The sequence below is a fragment of the Acartia tonsa genome, chromosome 4 (assembly GCF_053477335.1).
Source record: "Acartia tonsa isolate MP-2025a chromosome 4, ASM5347733v1, whole genome shotgun sequence".
Classification (NCBI taxonomy): Eukaryota; Metazoa; Arthropoda; class Copepoda; order Calanoida; family Acartiidae; genus Acartia; species Acartia tonsa.
In genome coordinates, this window is record NC_137263.1 from 8345665 (window position 1) to 8369097 (window position 23433).

Consider the following 23433-nt stretch of genomic DNA (forward strand, 5'->3'; position numbering starts at 1 on the left):
CAAGAAAACAATGAAACAATTTTAAAATTACGTCTTTCTAGCATTAAAAATCCAATGATAAAACTTTGAGTTTAGAATTAGTTCCTTGCTATTCTCCACATATGGTTTTCTTTCCTAATTAACATCACACAAATTTACATCTCATTAACATTTTTACAAAATTTTAACACAGTTTTCTTCGTAGCAATTTAAACACACCCAATTTTATACTATTAATTTTTTGATCTATTTTATAAAATTCAAAAAAATAAGGATCATAATGTCAAAAAGTAGCGCAGAAACAAAAACCCAAAATACTATAATTTATACCAAAGTTAATGAGTTTGTGTTTGTCTGCATAAACCTTAATTTGTAGCTTTCTATTGGTCTTTGCTGGCTTTAGACTTCTTAAATATAAATAAATGAAATTTTGGCAATAAAAATACTGTAAGGCATAATTGCAAATTCTTTTTTATTGTAAACCTAATTTTATTAAGATGATTTTGTGTATGTGTGCTGTCTTTAATTTTTATTTCAAAATTTAACAAATCCTATAAATATTATCAGAAACGATAAAAATATACATAAATTATAAAAAAACCGCATGCAGAAAAGGTTGGTGCTTACAATGTTAGAAAAACGCTTTGTTATATTCATGAAAACATTCTCCAGAGATTAACTAGATTCATTTTTTCATATTTGCAACAATCCACTTTCAACATTCATGTATCACACACACGCCACACTGGGGGTAAACAACAAAATATGTTCAAACATGAAAGCAAATTGAAAATAAAACTATGATTTGATTTACATATTCGTATAATTGCATTTCTAGTATTGAATCAATATAGCATTTGATCAAATTTCTTCTGAAAAAAATCCTAATAACAGATATTTTGATAACACACGGTTGGACCCTCAGATGTCAAAACTTTATTTAAGTGTTTGGCCAAAATGACTTTGCAATTGTATCTGTAAGTACGTCTAATAACACCCTTTGCTATTTTTAAAATCCTAGAAAATTTTTTTTGCAAGAAAATTGCATAAATTCGCAACCTTTTTTAGAACCACTACATAACTTGAGTTTTAAAACTTTTTATATAAAATCCTTTTTACAAAAAATATCAATAATTACTTAAAATTAAACCTGAAAGAAAAAAAATCTCATTACACGTGTTAATTTGCATGTTTTAGGTCTTTTTTTGAGGAAAGTATAACTTCCACATTTTTGACAATAATTATATTTTTTTAACATTTCAAAGTAAAATATAGTAAAACTTAAACGATTTTTCTTGAATTATCAGTTGAAAATTTCATCAAACATGCAATTTAAGTGATGAAAATTTAATAAAATCATTTTTTGAATGTTTAGAATTACCAATTTTCTACATTTAAAACAAAATGTTAACAAAATTTAAAAACATTTTAACATATAACTTCAAAAATAAATAACATTTTATAAAAAGATGTTTCAAAAAATAAATCATTAAAAGGTATTAAAATGCATTTCAAATTACTTAAAATTAAAACGAGAACATCTTTTTACACTGTATTCTGTCTAATAGAGTTTAAATGACATGATTAGTGAATGAAATATTTCCTAAACTCATTAAGCCTTTTTGTGACTATATTAAAAATAATTTATTTTGTCTTATATTGTTTTTTTATTCAAATATTTGACAAAATTTTCCCTACGTCAATAAAATAAAGTCAGTTTTTTACTGTTTCCAGGTTTTTCTTTATAATTATAACAATTAAATATAATATAAATCTTCATTATCTTTTATTTGAATTATCATACACATTAAAATGTAAAGTATAAGCTAGAATAGCACTTTTTTTAACGAATATTTTAATGACATTATATCAAAATAATTCCTCTTAAATATCACACAACATATGATTGGGAAGTATAGCCATTTCTTGGAGGTATAATATTTACAAAAATACCATTAATTCTGTTTTTATCAGAAGTTAAAAAAATTGAACAATTCTAAAACAATGGTTGGCTGTCTAGATATTGAGTACACTAAGACTACGGCTCTGTTCTATTGAAATAACGTTGCAAAAAGAGGGGTTCTGAAAGTAATCTACCTAATTATTTTTAAAGAACCAACAAGTACTGTCAGTATCTTTTTTCTTGTAATCTAGCAGACAATCAAATCATAACACAATTTTCATGATAAAATATTCAGGTTTCTACTTCACATTTTAAAAAATATACTGATCAATAAAATGTTCAAAATTTTACTTTGTACTAATTGAAAAAATATGTTGTAATTCTTATTTTAAAGTCACATTTTTATCCCTGACAAAATCATAGACGACTTTTAAAGGCATCTTATCTAAACTTTTTGAAGAAAAACTTAAAAACGTTAATTAAGTATTAAAACTATTTTCTTCGATTTTTCTGAAGTTATTATCGCATTCTATGGGTTTTTTATTATCATTTACTTATATCGAAAGTGCCAAACATTGTACCCTAACTTATTCATTTAATAAAAAACCAAGCGTGAACAGACAACTATTCCTTAACAAAAAATATATATTCTGGTGTAACCCTTTCTTTAAACTTTTATTATTCTAGCAAAGTGTGATACATACATACACTAACGTATACAATGGAATTGTAAAGGGGTGTTTTTTTCTCGTTTTTAAAGAGCAGAAAACCTGTCTAAACCAGTCCCAATCATTTCAGAAAATAATGAAAAGCTTATATTACTATGAACTGGGTTAAACAGATTTTAAAAAAACCTGCAGGATTTGAACTCCATCAGAGGGCACTAACAAGTTCAGAAAATAATGAAGGGAATAATTCTGTCATCCATTACAGTCAATGTCCCCCAAGAAAAATATCTGAGCACACCCTTGCATATATTATGCGTTTTCCTACTTTTAGTCTTTATTAGAATAGGAAATATTCCTACTGAATAGGGAATCTGTATAGAAATAGTTTATAAGTTATTTCTTCAACTTAAAAAAAGCTGGATGTTTAAGAAATTATGAAAAATTGACAATATAGATTTTAAGCATGGATATTTTTAACACTGTAAGCACCAACAAATAATAATAAAATAGATGTCTAACATTTTTCTTCCTCTGTTTACTTTGCGTTATCAATGAGCATATTCAAACAAAATTCTAATTATACTGTCATTTTTAAAACCCATCATTACGAAAAGTAATAAAAAGTCATGGACGTTTCAGAAGGCGAAAAAATGAGACATCTTTACTGTATTAAAAAAAGTTGAAAAAAACACTCTCAGGCTAGAGTGTGGAAAAATATATTACCTGATTTTCATCTGGCAAATCCTGAGCAGTCAGTTCATGTTCCAGGTGAGAGGACAGGATGGCATCTTTCTCCGCCAGCCAATCCTGGTCAAATCATAATCAGATGTTAGAAAGCAAATTATATAATAGAAGCAACCTTATATAATATGCAAAACCTATTTACTTGATTGGTATTCATATCTACTAAAAAAAGATCAAGTTAATTATTGGAAAATGATTCGTTGATTATTGGTGACTTTACAAAATTAAAAAAAAAATACTTGATAATTTCCGAGACTGTATATTTACTATTTTTATGCAATTTTTTATGGATATGGATTTTCTTGTTTTCTAAGTATTTTAGTTGTATGCATTGAAGAAATCATTGAACATGACAACGTATTGCGTAATCTATTATCAATATAATTTTTATTTATTTTGTGTACTTTGCTCCCATTAAACTATCTATTTTTTAGTGCAGTTCATGATTATATCCGGATCCCTAAAGAGATTTATAATCCCCCTCCCCCTCAACCCATTTTTTGCTTTAGACAATAAAAATACGCCCCCCCCCCCCCCCCTTGAGCCTAAAATATAGGGGAGAGGAGGTTACATTTTAGTGCTCGATAAGCACTTAGAAGGAAAGTACCGATTGTTTATTTATTTTATGATCTTTTAATATCTTATTTGTACTTTTGTTTTGCTGTATCATTAATGTTTGTCTATTTGTAATCTATAATACAAAGTTGAACGATGTCTGTCTGTCTGTTTGTACCGAAGGATCTCGCTAACCACAGAACCGATCGGGTTCACTTACAGGTTAGCTTCTCATAGGTCCCGGAAAGTTTTATAACTTTTTTCTTGGCGTTTAAGACACCCCCAACCCCCCAAAAATGAAAAATACCTCCCCCCCCCCCCCAAAAAAAAATATTTCTTTTAAATCTAAAATACGAAAAATTAAGTTGATCAAACCTCTTTGGGCAAAGCCCCTAGAGGCAAGGGGCGAAGCAGCTAGTAAAAAATAAAGCAGGAATCTAGCAAATACTTTTTTTTTGTAAAATGAAATGAAAGAAAGTCACCTATGCATTATATGCAATAAAACATAAATATTGTAAAACATTTGAAGAAAGATAAAATATTTACCTGAACCGATAATATTTTGCACTCCCATTCTTGTGCTTCGGTTATGCATTCTAAAATAAATAAAAATGTTCAGCTGTTGACATGACGATGTGTATACCTGGATACGGGTGTCAGCTGTTGACATGACTATCTGTATACCTGGATACGGGTGTCAGCTGTTGACATGACTATCTGTATACCTGGATACGGGTGTCAGCTGTTGACATGACGATGTGTATACCTGGATACGGGTGTCAGCTGTTGACATGACTATCTGTATACCTGGATACGGGTGTCAGCTGTTGACATGACTATCTGTATACCTGGATACGGGTGTCAGCTGTTGACATGACTATCTGTATACCTGGATACGGGTGTCAGCTGTTGACATGACTATCTGTATACCTAGATACGGGTGTCAGCTGTTGACATGACTATCTGTATACCTGGATACGGGTGTCAGCTGTTGACATGACTATCTGTATACCTAGATACGGGTGTCAGCTGTTGACATGACTATCTGTATACCTAGATACGGGTGTCAGCTGTTGACATGACTATGTGTATACCTGGATGTGGGTGTCATAACACAATCTTTTATGTAAGGTTTTAAGTAAGGATTTCAACCATAATCTATCTATCCGTTAAACATTTTAATACCTGCTATGGTATTCTATCACAGATAGTGCCTAAGCTATAAAAAAGACTCAATTATCATAATATAATTTATCAATTGTTTCAAGACTTCCAGATATTATCAACCATCCAATTAATCTAATTATTAGGTGTATATACAGATAATAAAAAGTAAATTAAGTAGGAACATTCCATAAACAAATAATTCGGGTAGATTTTTACCTTTGCTGTAAGAGACTCTTGACAAACCCTAAAGCAACTCAGCAAGGAGGCAATAAAACGACTAATTTAAAAGTATTATATGTAAACAGAAAAATTAAATAGTTTAGGTATAGTATTTCTATTAGGGATGGGAATCCGTCGAATTTTTGGGCCGGATTCGGATTCCGGATTCTGAAGGAATCCGTCAAAAAAAGTGACGGATTCTTGCGGATTCCGGATTCTTATTTTTGGAGGATTCCGGATTCGGATTCCGGATTTAGCAGTATTTTAAAAGGCCGTCCGTCACAGAGGGATAGCTTTTTTCGTTAATTTATCACTATGTTACTTGGTTGAAGCCTTGATTTGTTTAAAGTGTTGACTTCCAGCATAACTAAAACATTTACATCACATTAGTAATTATTAAAATTTGTTATGTAGAAAATTTTTTTTGATCTTTGCCTTCAAACAGAGGGAGTTGTAAGAAAAAAGACGGTAATTTTAGCCTACCAATTTAGAATCCGGAATCCGCTATAAAAAACGGATTCCGGATCCGGATTCGGATTCCAAAATTGGCCGAAAATTGGGCGGATTCCGGATTCCGGATCCGGATTCCCATCACTAATTTCTATTCACGAAACCTTGTAAAATATAACGACAAGTCAAAAATATGTATTTTTTGTAACAGACAAACAGAAAATCAAAGCAATAAACTGTATATTCCCAACATTTTAAATCAAACAATATTTAAATTCACTCATTAAAAAAACCAAAAGTTTCCTGTCTTACCTTCTAAACTTTTAATTCTTTTCTTTGCGTGGCCCTCTAGAGTTTCCCATCGTTTCTCAAGCCGGTCAGCCTCTGTCTGTACAGGAGATATCAACACATCCTTCTCAGACAGAGATGCTGCTAATCTCTTAAGTTTATCCAGCCTATCACCTGGACGGTTATTTAAACAATTCTCCAGATCATCCAACTCTTCGGAAATCTCCTCAGCGTCGGCGGCGCATTTGCTGGACCGCCGCAGCTTTTTTTCCAGGCGGTCAAGCCAATCCGACTCCTGTGCAACTAATGTTTTAAATTCGCCATAATCTGTGCTTGCCTCGCGCATCTTTGTGTACTGATTAGTCACTGGCTCTGTCAGAGTGCTCCATCGTGTCTGAACTTCACTTAGTTTTATTTCTAATGCTGATGGCTTATTTTGTGCTGTGGTTACAGCCGTTGAAGCAGTTGCTGGTTGGACATTAGAGCCGCCAACATTACCACCTCCCTCACCTTCACTTTCACTTTCTATGAGTTGACTAACAGTGGTAGATAATCTATTTAGCACACTAGACTTGCGGTCAGTTTTATCCCTCAGCTGTAACAATTTATAAGTTCGCTGTGACAACTCTGGCGCGTCTGTGACGACACTCTGAAGCGGCAACTCTTGCTCCAGCTGGTCTAGGAAAGTGTTGATCTCGTGAATGAGGTCGAGCACCTCTCTGGTCTTTTCGCACGCGCTCCTCAGCTTCTGGTTCTGTGTAAGCGCGGCCTGGACAGTTGTATCCCAGGATTTAACCACTCCGGATATTTCCTCCTCCAGCTCATAGCGCAGCTTGCAACCAGACTTACATCTATAAATAAAAATTGTTAATTATAATCAAAATAATCAAAACTAGAAAGAAAATTTATAAAGAAATCCATCACTAAAACTAAACAAAACAATGTTTTTTCGTCAGTCCCTTAAGATGTTTGAAGCCGATTAGGTTGCGCATATTCTCTTGTTCTGTGAAAGTTTTATGCTTTCTGGAGAATTGGAGAACACCCCCCCCCCAAAAAAAAAAGAAAAAAAAATTTAAAATAAATGAGGAAGTACTTGAAAACGTCAGTCCAACTCAAAAAATCTTTTCTCGCCTAACAAAAAAATAGGGGGGTACACAACCCCTAAACTGAATTTCCTAGATACACGGTGCGTTGCCCTTGATAATTAAGTATTGTAACATTAGCGCCAAACTATAATCTTTTATTTTTGTTAGTTTTGATTTGACTGTTTTCCATGGTAATAACTTGTCTGCTCTGGTCAATATTGGAAATATCATTTTCTGCAGAATCCATTATTCCGTCAATGGACCAATCATGGCCTGCTTTGCCTTATTTAAAAAGATAAATAAGAGGTAACACTATTCCCTCAATGCATCAGACAAAATGATTTAGTAATTTTATTAGACAAAAGAAAAATACATAACTAAAAAAATACGTTAATCTATAAAAACGTATCTAAGTCTGAAATTAGAACCACTAACAACTAAAACTAAAAACTAATAATAATGAAAGCGAAAAGTACTGCCTAATTTTCGTAAATTTATTCTTCACGAATAACCTATGCCTCCTTTTTTCAATTCTTCTTAATTTTTGAAGGGGAGTATTATTGGTCCACTTAAAAAAAACGAATTGCCTTATCTTTAGTTTTTTTTTACATTTCAAGGTCTATTCCTGAGCAGACACAAACACCTTGTTTCTACCTAATTTATAAAATTATTTACCAAAACTAAATTTGAAGATTGTTAGATTGGATTGATCTAAAAGCTTTTACTATTTCATAGTTTTAACCTTTAAAAGAAACCGCATTTATTTTCGTAAATAAATGGATAAATGATTTAGATCCAATAAATTGAAACTTTTATCACTCGGGGTGTCCGTCTGTAAATCTTATGGAATAGAGTCGAGAATAATAAACCTAAACTTTAAAGATAAAACGTTCTTCAATAAATACTTAGGTTTTCAAATAGATGATTAAATAATAAACCATACCTTGAAATAAGACTTTTACCAGTTCCTTGTATATTTGTTATGTTGGGTTCCAATGTTACAATATCCTCCTAAAATATTTCATTTAAATCAATCACCTTCGTAAAAAGTTGAAAAATGTTTATGAAAGCAAAACCTAAATATTCTTTGAAATGATTCTTTAAATGGCACTGACAGTTACACTAAAATAATTTATAATCTGCCATAATACAGATGATTATTTTATACCAATTTAATGTCGAAAAAACCCACACCAACAGGGCACTTAGAGGGGAAGCCGCCAAAATTTATCTTGGAATGAAACGATTTTGATTATAATCTCAAGGAAATATAAACTTTACTTGTAGAGCGTTAGATTCTTTAAGCTGTGCCTCCAGTGTTTGAAGGTCTCCAAGGGCAGGTTCTTCAGCTCCAAGGAATACATTCACTTCAGCCATCCAAAGGGATAAACCAGATATCTCCTCGCGAACCTAACATAATACAACTTTATTCTAAATAACGGCAAAACCTAAATATTTCTAACAATGTTAGAATAAATTTTAATTACTATAATCTAGGGAAGGGGGATAAATATAAAAAAAATTCAACTAATTTCCAGCTTGTAACAATTGAACAACAGTTTTATCTAGTAATCGTTATTATCTCATGAAAATTAGGTACGTTTTTCACAAAGTTTATTTATCCCTATTAAGTTAAATCATGATATTTCTACGTAATTTTACCTGAGTTACGTCATCAAGTATCGCCCTGGCATCCTTCTCACGTGACCTCAACTTCTTCTTGACCTCCAGTAATCTATCCAAGACATCTGAGGCCTCGTCATCAGTGAGACTGGCCGGCACAAAGGCATCCGCCAGAAGCTTTAGATGGCTGTGGGCCTCTCTAAGAATATCCTCAAGACTGCTGGTGTCCTCCAGGTAGAATGGTTCCTGCAGGTACCGGTCACATTTGTCCAGGTTCAGCTCCAGCTCAGATATTTCTCTGGTTGTTGTGGAGTGGGACTGTGATTGGTTCATCATTGTGACATAGGCTTCAGTTGTGTAACTTTCTTCTCCTTTTGTCTCTTCATTTAATCTAAAAGTTTAAATATTTTGAGAAGCATAGTTTTTAAAGTAAAATGGTCAGTCTATCATGTTTTTATGTTCTTTACAATTCTTAGCAATATATCTCCTCCTTCAGTAACAAATAACTAGATATTTTCCAAATTTTCTGTCAATTATATTTACCATGAAATGTAATTCATTTTATTAAATTGCAAAGAATTATTCAAAGTATTTTGTAATTGTCATAAAAACACAGTAAAAATAAAGCGATAGAGGGGGGGGGGGAATATGGGAAATCGTTATTTTATCCCGCTACAAGTTTCACATTATTATGAGAGGACATGAAAATCTTGTGCAAGATCCAAGCAGTACAAATTTTTTGCACGGTTTTAAATTGCCTTCCACCATACTTCTACAAAATTTTTGTTACCTAGGAATAGTTAGTGTAAGATTCACTGTACACTCTTCGTAATTATTTTTTACATCATTCTCTTTCTCATCACTATCTTTCACATTATCACTATTTTCCTCAGATAATTCTTTGCCACTATGATCACTCACATTCTTGTCACTTATCACATTTAATTTCTCGTCACTAGAATCTTTATAACTATCCACAATATTAGCAGTCTCTTTTTCCTCTTCAGCAGTTGTTTTAAGATTGCCAGTGCTAGCAATTAAATCCTTATCAATAATGTCTTTTTTCTCAACATCCGTTGTTTGTTTGTTCTCAAGCTTATCAATAAACTGGGCAAATCTTTGTTGAACAGCTTGAAAAGATTGACACAGTGATTCTAGGTCTTCTTTAACTGTATGACTTTCTGAACATTCTGAAATAATAATAATAGTGTAATGAAAACAACCATTATAGTACCCTTCGATTTTCCAGGTAAATTTATAAAGATCTTTAAGGTAACTTTCATAAGCCTCGCATGGTCATGGATCTCCGCGGATTCATTAAACTAAACAATATAATGGGTAATCACTAGCAATATAAGTATATCTACCCAAAATTTTAGAAATTATTAGAAATAATTATGAATATTTAGGTTGTTTTCAGTTATTGCGCAAAAATATGTCTGGTCCAACCTTTTTCCTGAAAAATCAGTATCATAACATTTCTAATAACATTCAACAAAAGACAAAACTTCTCAATATTCCTTCATTTTATTAAAATAATAGATTTTAGTTAAACAAGAATAAAAAAATAAAAACATTAAATTATAAAAATAGAATATATTTTATGGTTTTCAGCACATATGCGATTGGTAAAAAATCTCATTTCTGATCGCCAGTATAAAACGTTATAGGGTAAGCATTAGCTTTCCAAATTCCTTCAGTCACATTTTTTTCTAATAATGAAATTGTTTAAAAGTTTAAACCCTATTTTTCAATTCAAAGCAATTTTTGATTATGTTGACATTAAAAAGTTCGTCAATATTTTGTTATTTCCATTAAACTGTCATTAATATATAGATAATTAACGTATTCGATGCTTTCCCTCCAATGTTTGATGGCTATGAAAGTATTTCTCCTTGTTTTAAATATTTTAAAACAATTTTTTATCTGACAATTATAAAGCTTTTTTACAATTACTTTATTCGTCACTTATTTAATTGTATCTAGTTATTTTCAATGCAAAACAAAATGATTATAAATAAATTCGGATATTTTTTTCTGTATAAAACCAGAGGGAAAACTGCAGAAGATTGTCAATGAAACTGAACAACATTTCCAACTGGATAGCAAGATTCTACGTAGAGGAGCAGGGAACAAGAACTAGAGAAAGTAAAGAGAATGCAAAGATATCTCTTCTGTCTCTGTATCACGAAAGGCGGCGGATTTATCGGAAAAGTTTGCAAAAAAAAGTCTGCTAAACTCTTTGCTTTTCTCTATTTAAAATGGTAGGCGGACAAATGGTTTTAAATTATAAAAGAGAAGGGCAAATAAAAGGGAAATACTAACCATAGGAGGAGAGGTAAAAGGTATAATAACAACAAAGATAATCCTTGCAAAAATTTAAACAACTCTTGCCATTAGTTTTTACTTGTCATGTTTGGAAACTTTGTTCAAGTTTAAAATAAAAACAAACCACAGATGTGTATTTAAAGCATAAATCAATTAAATTTTAAGGAAAAAAGACTTTATATCAAATCGAAAATTTTAAAGACTTAAAATCAGTGTTGTGGATCCGGATCCGCAAGGATCCGCATTTTTTTGAGTCCAAGGATCCGGATCCGGATCCTGGGGTATAAATTTATGGAAAAATCTACCCAAATTTATATAAAATAGTCACTTACAAATTTTGAAAATCAGACATTCTTGTGATGAGAGCCAATCTTTAAGGTTTAGGTTCAGACTTGAAAATTAAAAGTATTTTTGACTTCGAGATTAAAGAATAAATATTTTTTGAAAAATTTAGTGATTTTATTTTTATTGTCAAGGATCCGGATCCGGATCCGCACTGACCAAATTTGGAGGATTCGGATCCGCATACAATCAATGCGGATCCGCAACACTGCTTAAAATATAAAATCAAACACGGTTCTTAAGTCAAGGTGACTAAAAAAGAATGGAATAAAAAATAAGTATTATCTATCTGAAGGGATATGACAATGATGTACATCCCTAATGATGATACACAAAATTATCCCTTCATTAGATTACAATTAAAGGTTAAAACTTAACTTAATAAACCAACCAATTAAAGTTCTTAAAGTTGGTAAGCCAACAAATAAGAAAACGATAATATAGAACTTTGGGGACTAGTGTAATAAACAGCCAAATGTCCCCTCTGTTTCTGATTAATTATGCAGTTATAACTTTTTTTCCAATAATCTTCAAATAATTTCAAGGTAACTAAGGCAAATTTTCACACAAAAATTAGAGGAAAAAATTTGTCCTTTGTATTACAACTGTAAGATTGGGTATATTTATCTACCAAATAGGTTTACTTATCTTTGTCAACTTTACTTTCATGCCACCTGACTTTTAAATATTAACTTCATAATCTTATATCAATAAAAAAAATCTTTGAAATTTCACAAGAAATATTGAAAATTGTAAACGTATGGTTGTATAGATTTGCATATTTTATTCAACAAAATCTAAAACGAATTTAAAGGTTTTAAAGAAAACTTTTCATGTTTTACACACCAAAGCTTAAGAAATAAGTATTAACATCGACACAAAAATAAAAGTTTTAAATTGAATATGAAAATAGTACTTTTAAGTGCAAAGAATCATCGGCGTACGAACTAAGGTTTTATTATTTAAAGTAAAGATCTCCTAAATAGGTGAAATTTTGAAGCAAGCTTTTAACACAACCTTGTGTGGTTTTGGGGTATTTTTCCCTTTAATTTGAAAAACAGATGAAATATACCTTAAGGAGGGCGGGGGGAGGTAAACCCTTGCCCTTACAAACCTAATATTATTTATAATTGAATCAAAGAGAAATATGTAGAAAGTTCTGTTTCATCACTATGCAGTAGTTTCAATTGAAATGACACAAAAATGTATTGGAGATAGAATAGTGTTTAAATGCAGAACTAGGCAGGGATACAACACAAGCAACGAGAAATTAACTTTCACCTTAATTATTAAGTAAAATCTCCTGCCTATGGTAGCATGTAAATATTTGAGAAAATTGAGGGTTGTGGTTAATTTCTCCGCGAGTGTGTTCTCCCTTCCTGAATTGTATTTCATTGCCGGGAAGAGGAATAATTTATTTTGTCAACTTGAACTCTCCACAGTATTCAAGAATTTAGGAATAATCAAGTGTACAAAAAAAATATGGGTTTATGCCACTTAAGTTTTAAAACCAATTAAAATGGTATTTCTCCTTCCTGATTTATTTCAAACTAGAGGCGGCGCTTCTAGCTTCTATGAACTATGTATTCCGAGGTGTAAGGGAATTAGGAAAATAGCCTAAAACCAAACTTAGATATAATTATCCGATAGCCTAAAGCCATCAAGGGATTTATAAGAATCTTCCATAAAATATAGAACTCAATCGGTTCAGAAATTATCGATATCTTAAGCTATAGACAAAAAAACTTACTACTTTAATATAGGATAGCGGCTGCGGCCTACTTTCTCAAGGCATTTAAGGAAATTATACAAAAGTATTTATTTCACTGTCAACAATTGACTAGCTATTTGCTTTTTACGTGTACGTTCATTTTAGTCAACACCTATAAAACAAACTTTTTATTATTAAATTTGACCATATAGCACTTGACAAAATCCAATTTGCACCAACTTTTTAACTTCTTACATTCTAGAGGTTATTGCTTTTTACTCTCATTTCTTTAGTATGCACCATTCATTACACAAATTTTTATCGCTACACGGTAAATAATTCATTTTATTGCATACTTTTTTTTATGGTTTATAAGTCTGTACGTCCGTAATTTACACAAAACTCTCCTCGTGTTGTGTATTTGTGTAACATTTTTATCGAAAATCTTACAAAAAATTGTCTTACGTTACAAACTTTGTTTTATATCTGTCGGGAACAAGGACGTCCAAGCCTTACTAGAGGAGGGTAAAAGAGGTTTCAAAGGTTTGAGTGGGATAATTTAAAGTATTTTTTACAGTATGACATTTCTTTATTGTGTGCTTTAGAGACTCTTTAATTCCTACATTCAATTACTTTCATTGGGGCCAAGAGTTGATAGTTTTTTCGCCGTCAAAATCCACATATCAAAATAAAAACATTAACATTAATACAAAAACTTATGATTATCTTAGATATAAAACCTTTACTATGATAAATATAAACTACGAAATTTCGAAAATGTGTATAAAGCTAAAATTTACCCATGTCAAAAAAAGATTTAGGTACCTAAGTTTATGCTTTAATATTAGAGTTGAATTTAAAAAAAAAATATTAGCGAATGTGTATAAAGTAAAATTCTCAAATTAAATCAAATATGCATAAGGTTTGCTTTTTAATTTTAGCTATACGTAAAGTTCTAATTGTATATGTACTATCTTCCCTGAAAAAAATATGCTTACGTCATGCAAAATCTTATATGAAAACTTCTCCAAGAAAATATGATCGATGGACAAAATTTATCCCCAAGATTTAAGCATTTTTTCGCCTTTCTTCAATAAGATATGCTTTTATGTATACAAAATATCAATCAATTAAGATTAACCAAGATAAAACAGTGACAATTATGTTCATTAACAGCGCAGCAAAAAAAAACATTTTAAATGAAAAATATATCAAGTAAACATGAAAATGATGTTTTTAATCAATCTTTGCAATTTAAGTGTAACATGCTTTAAATGTTGAAATTAGTATATTTTAACGAAGGTTTGTCCAACGTACGAGCATATATTATGCATAGAAGAAGCTACGCTGCCACAATAAAAAATGTATTTATACATTACTGTCAAAAAACATTTCCGCTCTGGACATGAGAAAAGAATATTTAATTTATCTTCATCTATTTTTATCTATATTAGCGTTAACAAGGGGAATGTTATCTCTTATATAAGTTCAGATTACAATACACTGGTTAACATCAATAATATCCATAATGGATATACGACAAAGGACAATAAAAAAGACCTTCCTATATTTTTTTATTAAATGCCACCTTTTTACAATCTTGAATATAAAAAGAATTGAAGAAAGCCTTTCGATTTTGATAAGGATTAATAAGATTTCAAAGACAGCTGTATCTCAAATGTGATAAATGATTTGTTAATAATAAAAACAAAGATGATGAAATCCAAAAGTAGCAAAGCATAACAAAATCATGAAATAGACAAACGGACGGAGTGAGTTATATAGCAGATGTTCAGTTGTCATAACAAAAAAAAGAGAGCGCAAGAAAACCACAAACCTTAAGAAAGGTTTATAACTTTTGACTTTAGTAAAATTTTATCTGTCTATCTTTAAAAGCAACCGAGAAAATAATATATACGGACTGAAATTATGTAAATTATATACCTAGTATTAAAAAAAACTTGTCTGAAATTACCTGGATGTTGCGCTATTCTGTCCCCAATTTGTCTAATTTGATCCAGCTTTACAGCAACACTCTCAACAGCTTTACCCCTCTCTACAGCAAGAGTATACAACTCATCAGATTCACTAGTATCTTCAACAGTTGCAGCTCCTTCTGATTCGTCTACAAATGAATGTATAACTATAGATATATAATCAAGATAACTACCTAGATCCAGTGTTAGGGTACATGTTTCGTCTGCTAGCAAATTGCGTTCTGATCTTTTGTAACGACTTGGCTGTGTTAATATTTATTACGCTTTTGGCTGCTATGCAAAGACCCAATTGAAAGTCGGCACAGAGTTTACAGGGTTGGGACATACAGTTATTTAACCCTTTCCCTCTCTTAATTGAAGCTTTAACAAAAAATCGAAGGAAAGAAGTGGGGATTATAAATAGACGTGTTTCGTCTGACCAACAAATCAAGATGTATTGTCAAGTGCATATAAAATGCTATTACTTCAATATTGTCAATTTCAACAGTTTAATAATATTATTTATTTATAATGCCTGAAATTTTATCATCACGAAATTAGACAAACAAGCCAAAATTCTCATTCAATCCATGCAAGAAAAGGAAAAAACAATATTTGAAATTGAATTTGATAGATTTGACGGCTTATTTTTGCAAATCTTTTAGATTTTCATTCAGATTTCATTCAAAATTGAATATATTATTCAAACTTTTATTTCCGTCTTAAATCTAATCTGAAATATGATTAATGATTTTAAAACCAAGGAATATTATTTTACATCACAGCTCAAAATCTGATATATTTTCACTGGATAGAAAAAATATTATATTTGGATTTAGGTAATTGCCCACGAAAACTTACTTATTTTTTTTTGTATAAATATATCTTTTTGATGCTTTAGTGCCATCAAAAAGTAATAAATATTATTTCCTTATCGAATCCACGGACAGATTTTTTTTATGTCGTTAACGTAAATAAAACTAATTGAATTGATTTCATTTTGTTAATCCAGGCGAAAACACCTTGATGGCACAAAGTTCCTAATATCAGTGATTGTTTTAAAAATATAAGAAATTTACCTAAAAATGATGTTATATTCGTGATGAATTTATATGTTTCTCTTGATAATTCTTCAAAATATTCTTGATCAACCTAAAAGAAATACATATAATCAAAATATACATAGTCATTTTTTTTAAAGATCAATGCGTTTGTCTGTAATAGTCTTGAAACGCAGTTATCGTCATAAACTTATATCATCTCAAATTTAAATACGTTTGGATGCTTTGAAATGTTGTTTGTAAGAGGCTTACAAGCGGCTAAAACCCTGCTTTATATTAAAACTTAGTTACTGAATATGAAAATATTTTTTTTCTCAAATCGGAACAAATTTAAATTAGCAAATCAAACTACTATCAATTTAATTCCACACCAAAAATGTTTTTTTTATATCATTGACAACAAAAATCCATTGAACTATTATCTGTTATATATTGATGATTATTTATTTACTTACATTACCACTTAAGTATGTAATTGCATACTCAAGCACAAATAAAGTAATGTTATAAAGCTATTTTTTTATGGGTAGCGCAACTACCCTAAAATAAAGGTATGAACGTAAGTAATATATGAAAGTGTTAGAAGCTGTACGTGTTTACCTATTGTTTCTACGTAGATTCCAAAGTACATTATTTGTTATAGATATGCTAAAATACCATTGTGCCGTGAATTATTTGTTTTATTGAACATCAGAAAAATAACAAACAAATATATAACCAAAGATATAAAGTAGTATTTTTTTTGTCTAAAGCTAAAGATCCGAATGCATTACTTTTCAGGGAAGTTATAAAAATGTTCTTGGGTGGTTTCAGGCTATTTTTCTGATCTTCCACACCCTTCCCTCCAGGCTTGGGGCAATGCTACTAGTTCTATAGAAATTAATATCTACATAAAATAAGTCTGCATACGGTTTCCCTCTAAGTGCCCAGTCGAGCACCGAACCCCTTCCCAATTGAGATTGAATTTTTTTTTTTTAATGGAGAGTTTAATTATTTCTGTGTTTTTTAATGTTAGGTTGTACTCTGCAAGGGTTTGACAAAAAATTATCCCATCTATTTCAGATTCATTAAAAAAATCAAGTATGGGATTCCTGTTTTCGAAAGGCCCTTTGAGGGAGAGAGCCGATGCATCTATTAGCACAAAAAGTTTCTTTTTACCTGAAAATCAATAAGTGATTTGAGTGCATGGAGTCTTGCCTTCACCTTGTCCAGCTGATGAGTGGCACCTTGAACCTGGCGGTCAATTGAATCAGGGTCCTCGGAATCTACACCACCTATAAAAAAAAATGTGAAGAATTAAGGCACTATGAAACATAACAGAAAGCTAAATAGACATAATATCCTTTTAAAAATAGATATTACAAAGCTTGTTTAAACAGTCATTGACCGCTAAAAAAATTCAAATTCTCGGTGTCTTATTAAAATATTTTTTCATTATAACCGTAAAATGCGTCACTAGACCAAAAAATGATAAAAAACATCCCCACTTTAGAAGAGAAAAAAATGTTTATGCTATGAAACTGTCCCTGTTTCTGAAAGAAAGTTTTAAATACTGAAAAAAATATAATTTGTAGGACTAGGTCATGGCATGGCAACCAGGCATCTTCTTTATATGATGAGAGACAGAAGAATATGCACTTCTAAAAGGACACTTCGCTTAAAAAAAAAAAAAATATTTTTAAAATAACTCAAAAACCACAAAAATATTAGTTATTTAAAGTATCGTTTTATAGACAGCTTTCCACGGATATTAAAATGAAAAATATTAACACTAAAACATGTTTCGGCCCATCGGGTTTAACAACACTAGTATTAATTTAATTATTTTTATTTTAATATTCGTGGAAAATTGTCTGTAATACGATGTTATACATGAAATTTCAGTATGGCTGAGACTGATTTCAATCCAGCGGATATAAATCGGTTTCGAAGCCATACTGGAAAGCTTATTTGATATTCTCCCTTAAATTCAAAACTAATTTTAAAAGTTGGAGGGAAAATAGAATTTAAAATTTTATTTTTGGATGTCGAGTCCTTTTAGCATGCAGTATTCAGATGCTTTCAACATTTTCATACAGAATATTAAGAATCCAGGTCATGCTGCTGTCTTCACTTCTATTCACAGAAAGTAAATTTAATTTTAATTAAGTCTGGATAAGAAGAATGTTGTAGGCAATCTTCATGGATACAGAAATAGGAATAGGATAATAAATATACTCCCATTTCATTCATTTTATAACACTAAAATTTGAAATAATTCAATTAATGCTTTAAAAGATTTTTGGTATAGTCCCTTTCGTGGCAACGCCCCTTAAGGAGCGATTCATCATATTTTCACAGTAGCTTTTCTCCTATTTCTAGCCCTTGCGGGGCTAATTGCCTAACCCTGCGGGGCAATCACCTAACCCAATATAACCTAACCTAATCTAAAATAACCTATTACAATACGACTAATCGCCCCTTAAGTGGCGTTGCCACGAAGGGGATCATTCCCAAGATTTCTTTATGACATTAAATAAGCCTAATATCGATTTGTATTAAATTCGAAGTAAAAAACAAACAAACTTAGTATCAAACGCTTTTCTTATGTCACAAATAAAATAATTCAAAATTGTCAAAAATCAGTGATAATTACTTGGATTCACCTTTGAGAATTGAAAGAATTGTTAACCATATTTACCTTTGTCAAGCTGAATAGAAAGATTAAGTAGGAGACAGAGAAGCTGTTTTCCAGAAACTAATTCAGCAGCACTCTCCTCATACAATAAGTTCTGGTCCTACAATCATATCAGACAATCAATGTAATGCCCAAATTTGATACGATTTTTAGGACCATAGATTCATAAAGTACGATTCTTTAATAGATCAAAAAAAGTACGCAATAACGGCCTCTATTTGCCTATTTATGAACTAGTTTCTTATCCTAAGAGATTGTTTTAATAGCCAGAAAACGCTTCTATTATGCAGATAATTGCGTTTTTATTTGTTTAGCTTTCATATAAAATAAAAAAAATCCGAATGGGCTGTAATAACGCTATAAGTTAAGTACGACGTCAGGACGGACAAAACGTAATTGTAGAAAAGATTCGTCAATAAAAATAGTAGTATTATATTGTTTTTACATATTAAAAGAAAGAATGAACTTGTATAAGTTTACTGTGGGCTTGTTTAAAAATATTTTGTATTCTCCACACAGCGCTCACTTAAACTGCAAAATTTATGCATTTTGGTCATCTTTTCTTTCATACATTATACATAATCACATACATGTACATTGTACAATACACTTTTAAATAAAAAGCACAGAATATCTTATTTTACAACTTTCTATTAAGCAAAATGTTATTAACGAAGCAACATATAATCAAGTCTAGAAAATGTCAGTATGTCCTTATAAAATATCATGTATTTATGCAATTTTGAGAAAGATTTACAATAATTTTTTTATCCGTAAAGGTTCGAAGTCTAGCAACATGTAAAGAGTCTATTCAAGTGTGGCTTCTTGGTTATATATTTGTTGTTTTGACGAGCAATCCCAATTATAGACACTATTATCCTATTTTTTAAGTAGTAAGTTTTTTTGTCTGAAGCTTAAGATTTCGATAACTAATGAACCAATTGGCTTCTCCTTTGAAGAGAAGCTTCAAATGGGTCCAATGATGGTTTAAGGCTAATTTATTTCAGATTTAAGTCTTTGGATGTTTAAGATATTTTTCTTCTCCTATTCTTGTTTTGAATACAGAGCCCCTAGATGCTAGGGGCGGATCCGCTAGTAAAGTGTACCTGGAAGGGAAGACTTTGGGTAACATTGTGTTCCAATCTTGAGAGAACTGTCTCTGACCAGCTGATAATTCTGGCGTAGCATTTCCTAAACTCTTGCTTGGTATCCTGGCTCAGGCGTGCAAGTTTACTTTCACATAGTTCATCACCTAATATTAATATCATTTTAATATAAAAAGTTTGTTTGTTTTTTTAGAAAAATTAACAGTTTTTTTAAATTCAGCGGTTATCCTCAATTGCCTAGTCGAGCACCCCTCCCACCTATTTTGACATAATTTGTCAGGGGGGGGGGGGAGGTAATTTGATTTTTTACAAAATAGCTGGGTACAGGGTTAGGGAACCATAGAAAAAAATACCCCCCACCACCTCCCTTTTTTAAGTTTTTCGCTATCCACTTTGAAGGAAAACACCAAATTATCTATAAAAAATGTATGATGACATTAATTGTGAAACAAAAATTATATTTAAACCAGAATTTTGGTTCTTCATGCAAATTAAAATCACAGCTCACAAATAAAATCTCAATGCTAATATTTGAAATTGACTCTAGCAAAACTTTACGACAGTTTAAAACCGTTGTTTTTAATTTTGTTTATTTCAGAAACGGTATAGCAAAAAATGCGAAATTCAAATTATCCCTAAATTTAATAAAAAAAATAAAAAAATGTAAAACAAAATAATATCTAAAGTAAAATAAATCCAGAAACGTTCTTTGTGAATATTGAAATGCATTATTAGTTAGGACGGGGGGATCAGAGTTCAGTCAAAAGTTGAGGCTGTATCTTTAAAACAATTGCTGAGTATAAATTACAACTAATTTCTTTACACTTTCAGGTGATAGGGGAATTCAGAGCAGAAAACAACAACAATACATTTATTTTGTGAGTGTGTGTGTGTGTTTGTAAAGTGAGGGTGTTAAAAAGTAAATAAACAAAAGGGGACAAGACATTTGAACTTTAATTTTCTCACAACAGTTTTTCATCATTACGATTTACAAACATATAAGTGAGAAATAAATAAATATTATTAGAAAATCATATTAAGGTAAATTTTTATTAGAAGGTTAATTTTAAATTATCTTTGTCAATCTGTCTAATGCATTTGGGTGGAAGCTCTGTTTTTCACATGGCGCAACTTCCGAGCCAAAATGACACAACTATAATCGGTCAAGTGATCTTGTTTATATATGTATTGTTTTAAACTTTATTATGCAGAATTTAAAATTTTTTCAAGTGTTGATCTATGACGATTTTCGTATGACTTATTATAGGCTATCGAAAAAGTATTTTCTGCCTTTCACCCGAAGCTAAACCTCCAAATATAAATATATATGCACGCCCCTGGCAAGCTAAACCTTGTCCTGTGTGTACCTGAATTTGGCTGGAATTCCCTAGTTGCTGTGGCACTCTTTAGATTACTTAATCTTGATTTCTGGGCAAATAACTTCTCAACAACCACACCCCACCTAAAATAAAATAAATACTTTTAAAAATAACATAACATAAATATTTTGCCTATGCATTTCCACTTTAAAAAAACAACTAATATTATTTTCTATAAAACAATGTTTTTTGGTCATCAAAATGAAAATTTTCGCGTGAAAAATATTTTTTCTTCTTCTTACCATTAAAGTAAATACCTATCAATTACAATGATCAGAAAAAAAATACCAATGTCTAAATTTCCACAATCTATCTTCTTCTATTGATATCTTTTTATCAGATAAAACCCTAGTGGCTGTTGGCGAAGCCACTAATCTTAAAACAATATTAAACAAGAAATTCTTTACTTCTACTCTCCATTGAACTAAATTAAAATATGAAGTACAGAACTAAATGTGAAATAGGGGCAACATCAAACATAAATATAATTAATAATTGTGCTACACATCAAAGCCTTCTTTGACATAGTGTAGGCAAGTTGAAGAGTGTGTATATTTTGATAATATGTTTCACACTATGGATTGCAAACGTAAAAGTTAATAATCAAATTTCTAAATATGGGCCTTCAAAGGTATAAAGTGTCTTTTTTACTATTACCAATACCAATAATTGACAGTGGATAAGATCTAGCATTGATATTTTAAAAATCTAATACGAGAATGATGCAATAATCCCACCTCGTTTATGGCTTTTTGAGAAAAAAAACTTTTGTCATAATGAATTTTTAATATTGATTTCTCCTAGCATAAAAGTAACAGGATGTCTGTGTGTGTATCTGTAACTTAAATCACGTTAACCGCTGGACCGATATGGTTCTCCATTAAAGTGAATTTTCTTACATGTCAGGGAAGGTTTAGTAGTTTTTCTGGGGATGGTATCTCAACCGCCCTCCCCCCCCCCCCCCCCCCAGAGATATCGACCAAGAAAAATCACACCACCACGATTATTTTACATTTTCTTTCAAAACTAAAATGTCTACTTAACCCTATTACTCACAGGCCCCTTGTAGCCACTAGTTTCATTATATTTACATAAAAAAAAAAATTATCCAAGCTTCCATATAAAATCTACAGTGAATAAAGTATTAAAACCAGGCACAGGTCTATATTTTCAACGATTTAAATCGATTTGTATCATGTAGTAACATTGTAAAAGATTTAAATTTTAGAGTAACTTAAAATGTACAATTTGTGATTGTTACAGTCACAATCTTAAAAAATATGATTGTTTGCAATGAGAACAAGAATGCCAAAAGATATAAAGAATACACAGAGTAATTAAAAAAATTGTTGTTATTCTGATTTGGTTACACATACAAATACAACAAGAATATTTATTTTTAAGAATTGGACTTTTTAATATTTTAATTTTAAAATAATGATATCTTCGAATATTTCCTATATAAAATGATAGATGCTATCATAGAATACCAACAGAAAATAAACTGGGATCCATAAAATAAAATCAAATGCAACCCTTTATGACTTAATCCATTGAAATAGCTGAATTAATGTCACTGTTCCTTTGAACATAAATTGATTTGAAGTTAATTATAAATCAAGATCCAATATAACAAGTTTCTGTTTCATGTTATATTTATATTATAAATATTAAAGGATATGGGAGGGGGGGGGGGGGAGATCTCCCCATCTTTTTATACAAATATATAATTTCAAAAATTTTATTATTAGCGTACGTTAATAGTTCTAATTATGTTCATAATACCAAAAAAATGCATATTTTGTATATCAAAACCATGACAATATTCATCTGGTAATATAACGGGTAAAACGTAGCTATTTAAGCAAACGTTTTAAATTTTAGCTTCTTTTTAAAAATCATTTGCATTTTAGGACTAAAATAGGTGTCAATTCTTATTGATTTCAACATAATTAAAGAAAGCTTGTCAACAAAAGTTAACACACATCTATTTTTACAAACTTTGCTTTAAAATATGGTTGGGCCGGATATCCGGTGTGGCCGGATATCCGGCCATTTTCAATATCCGGCCGGATACCGGATATTGAAACTATCCGGCCGGATATCCGGTAATTTGGCCGGATATCCGGATATTTGCCGGATATCCGGCGTTGGCCGGATATCCGGCCGGTT

General features: G+C 30.9%; 1 protein-coding gene across 5 annotated transcripts in view; it reads right to left on the minus strand.

Annotated features, from left to right (window-relative positions):
* The window catches only part of LOC145315914 (dystrophin-like), a 128066-nt gene that overhangs the window by 55924 nt on the left and 48709 nt on the right, over positions 1–23433 (minus strand). For all 5 annotated transcript variants that reach the window (XR_013878192.1, XR_013878190.1, XM_080156057.1 and 2 more), the window contains exons 15-27: positions 21250–21344; positions 19883–20028; positions 18780–18876; positions 17258–17373; positions 16118–16190; positions 15038–15187; positions 9472–9871; positions 8721–9072; positions 8340–8468; positions 8002–8069; positions 5998–6824; positions 4396–4445; positions 3274–3357 (exon numbers count right to left, since the gene is read on the minus strand). Coding sequence is in view for 3 of the 5 variants with exons in the window: in XM_080156057.1 (XP_080012183.1) it covers positions 3274–3357; positions 4396–4445; positions 5998–6824; positions 8002–8069; positions 8340–8468; positions 8721–9072; positions 9472–9871; positions 15038–15187; positions 16118–16190; positions 17258–17373; positions 18780–18876; positions 19883–20028; positions 21250–21344 (2587 nt within the window). In the remaining 2 variants the exon portion in view is untranslated. The remainder of the gene's footprint in view (positions 1–3273; positions 3358–4395; positions 4446–5997; positions 6825–8001; positions 8070–8339; positions 8469–8720; positions 9073–9471; positions 9872–15037; positions 15188–16117; positions 16191–17257; positions 17374–18779; positions 18877–19882; positions 20029–21249; positions 21345–23433) is intronic.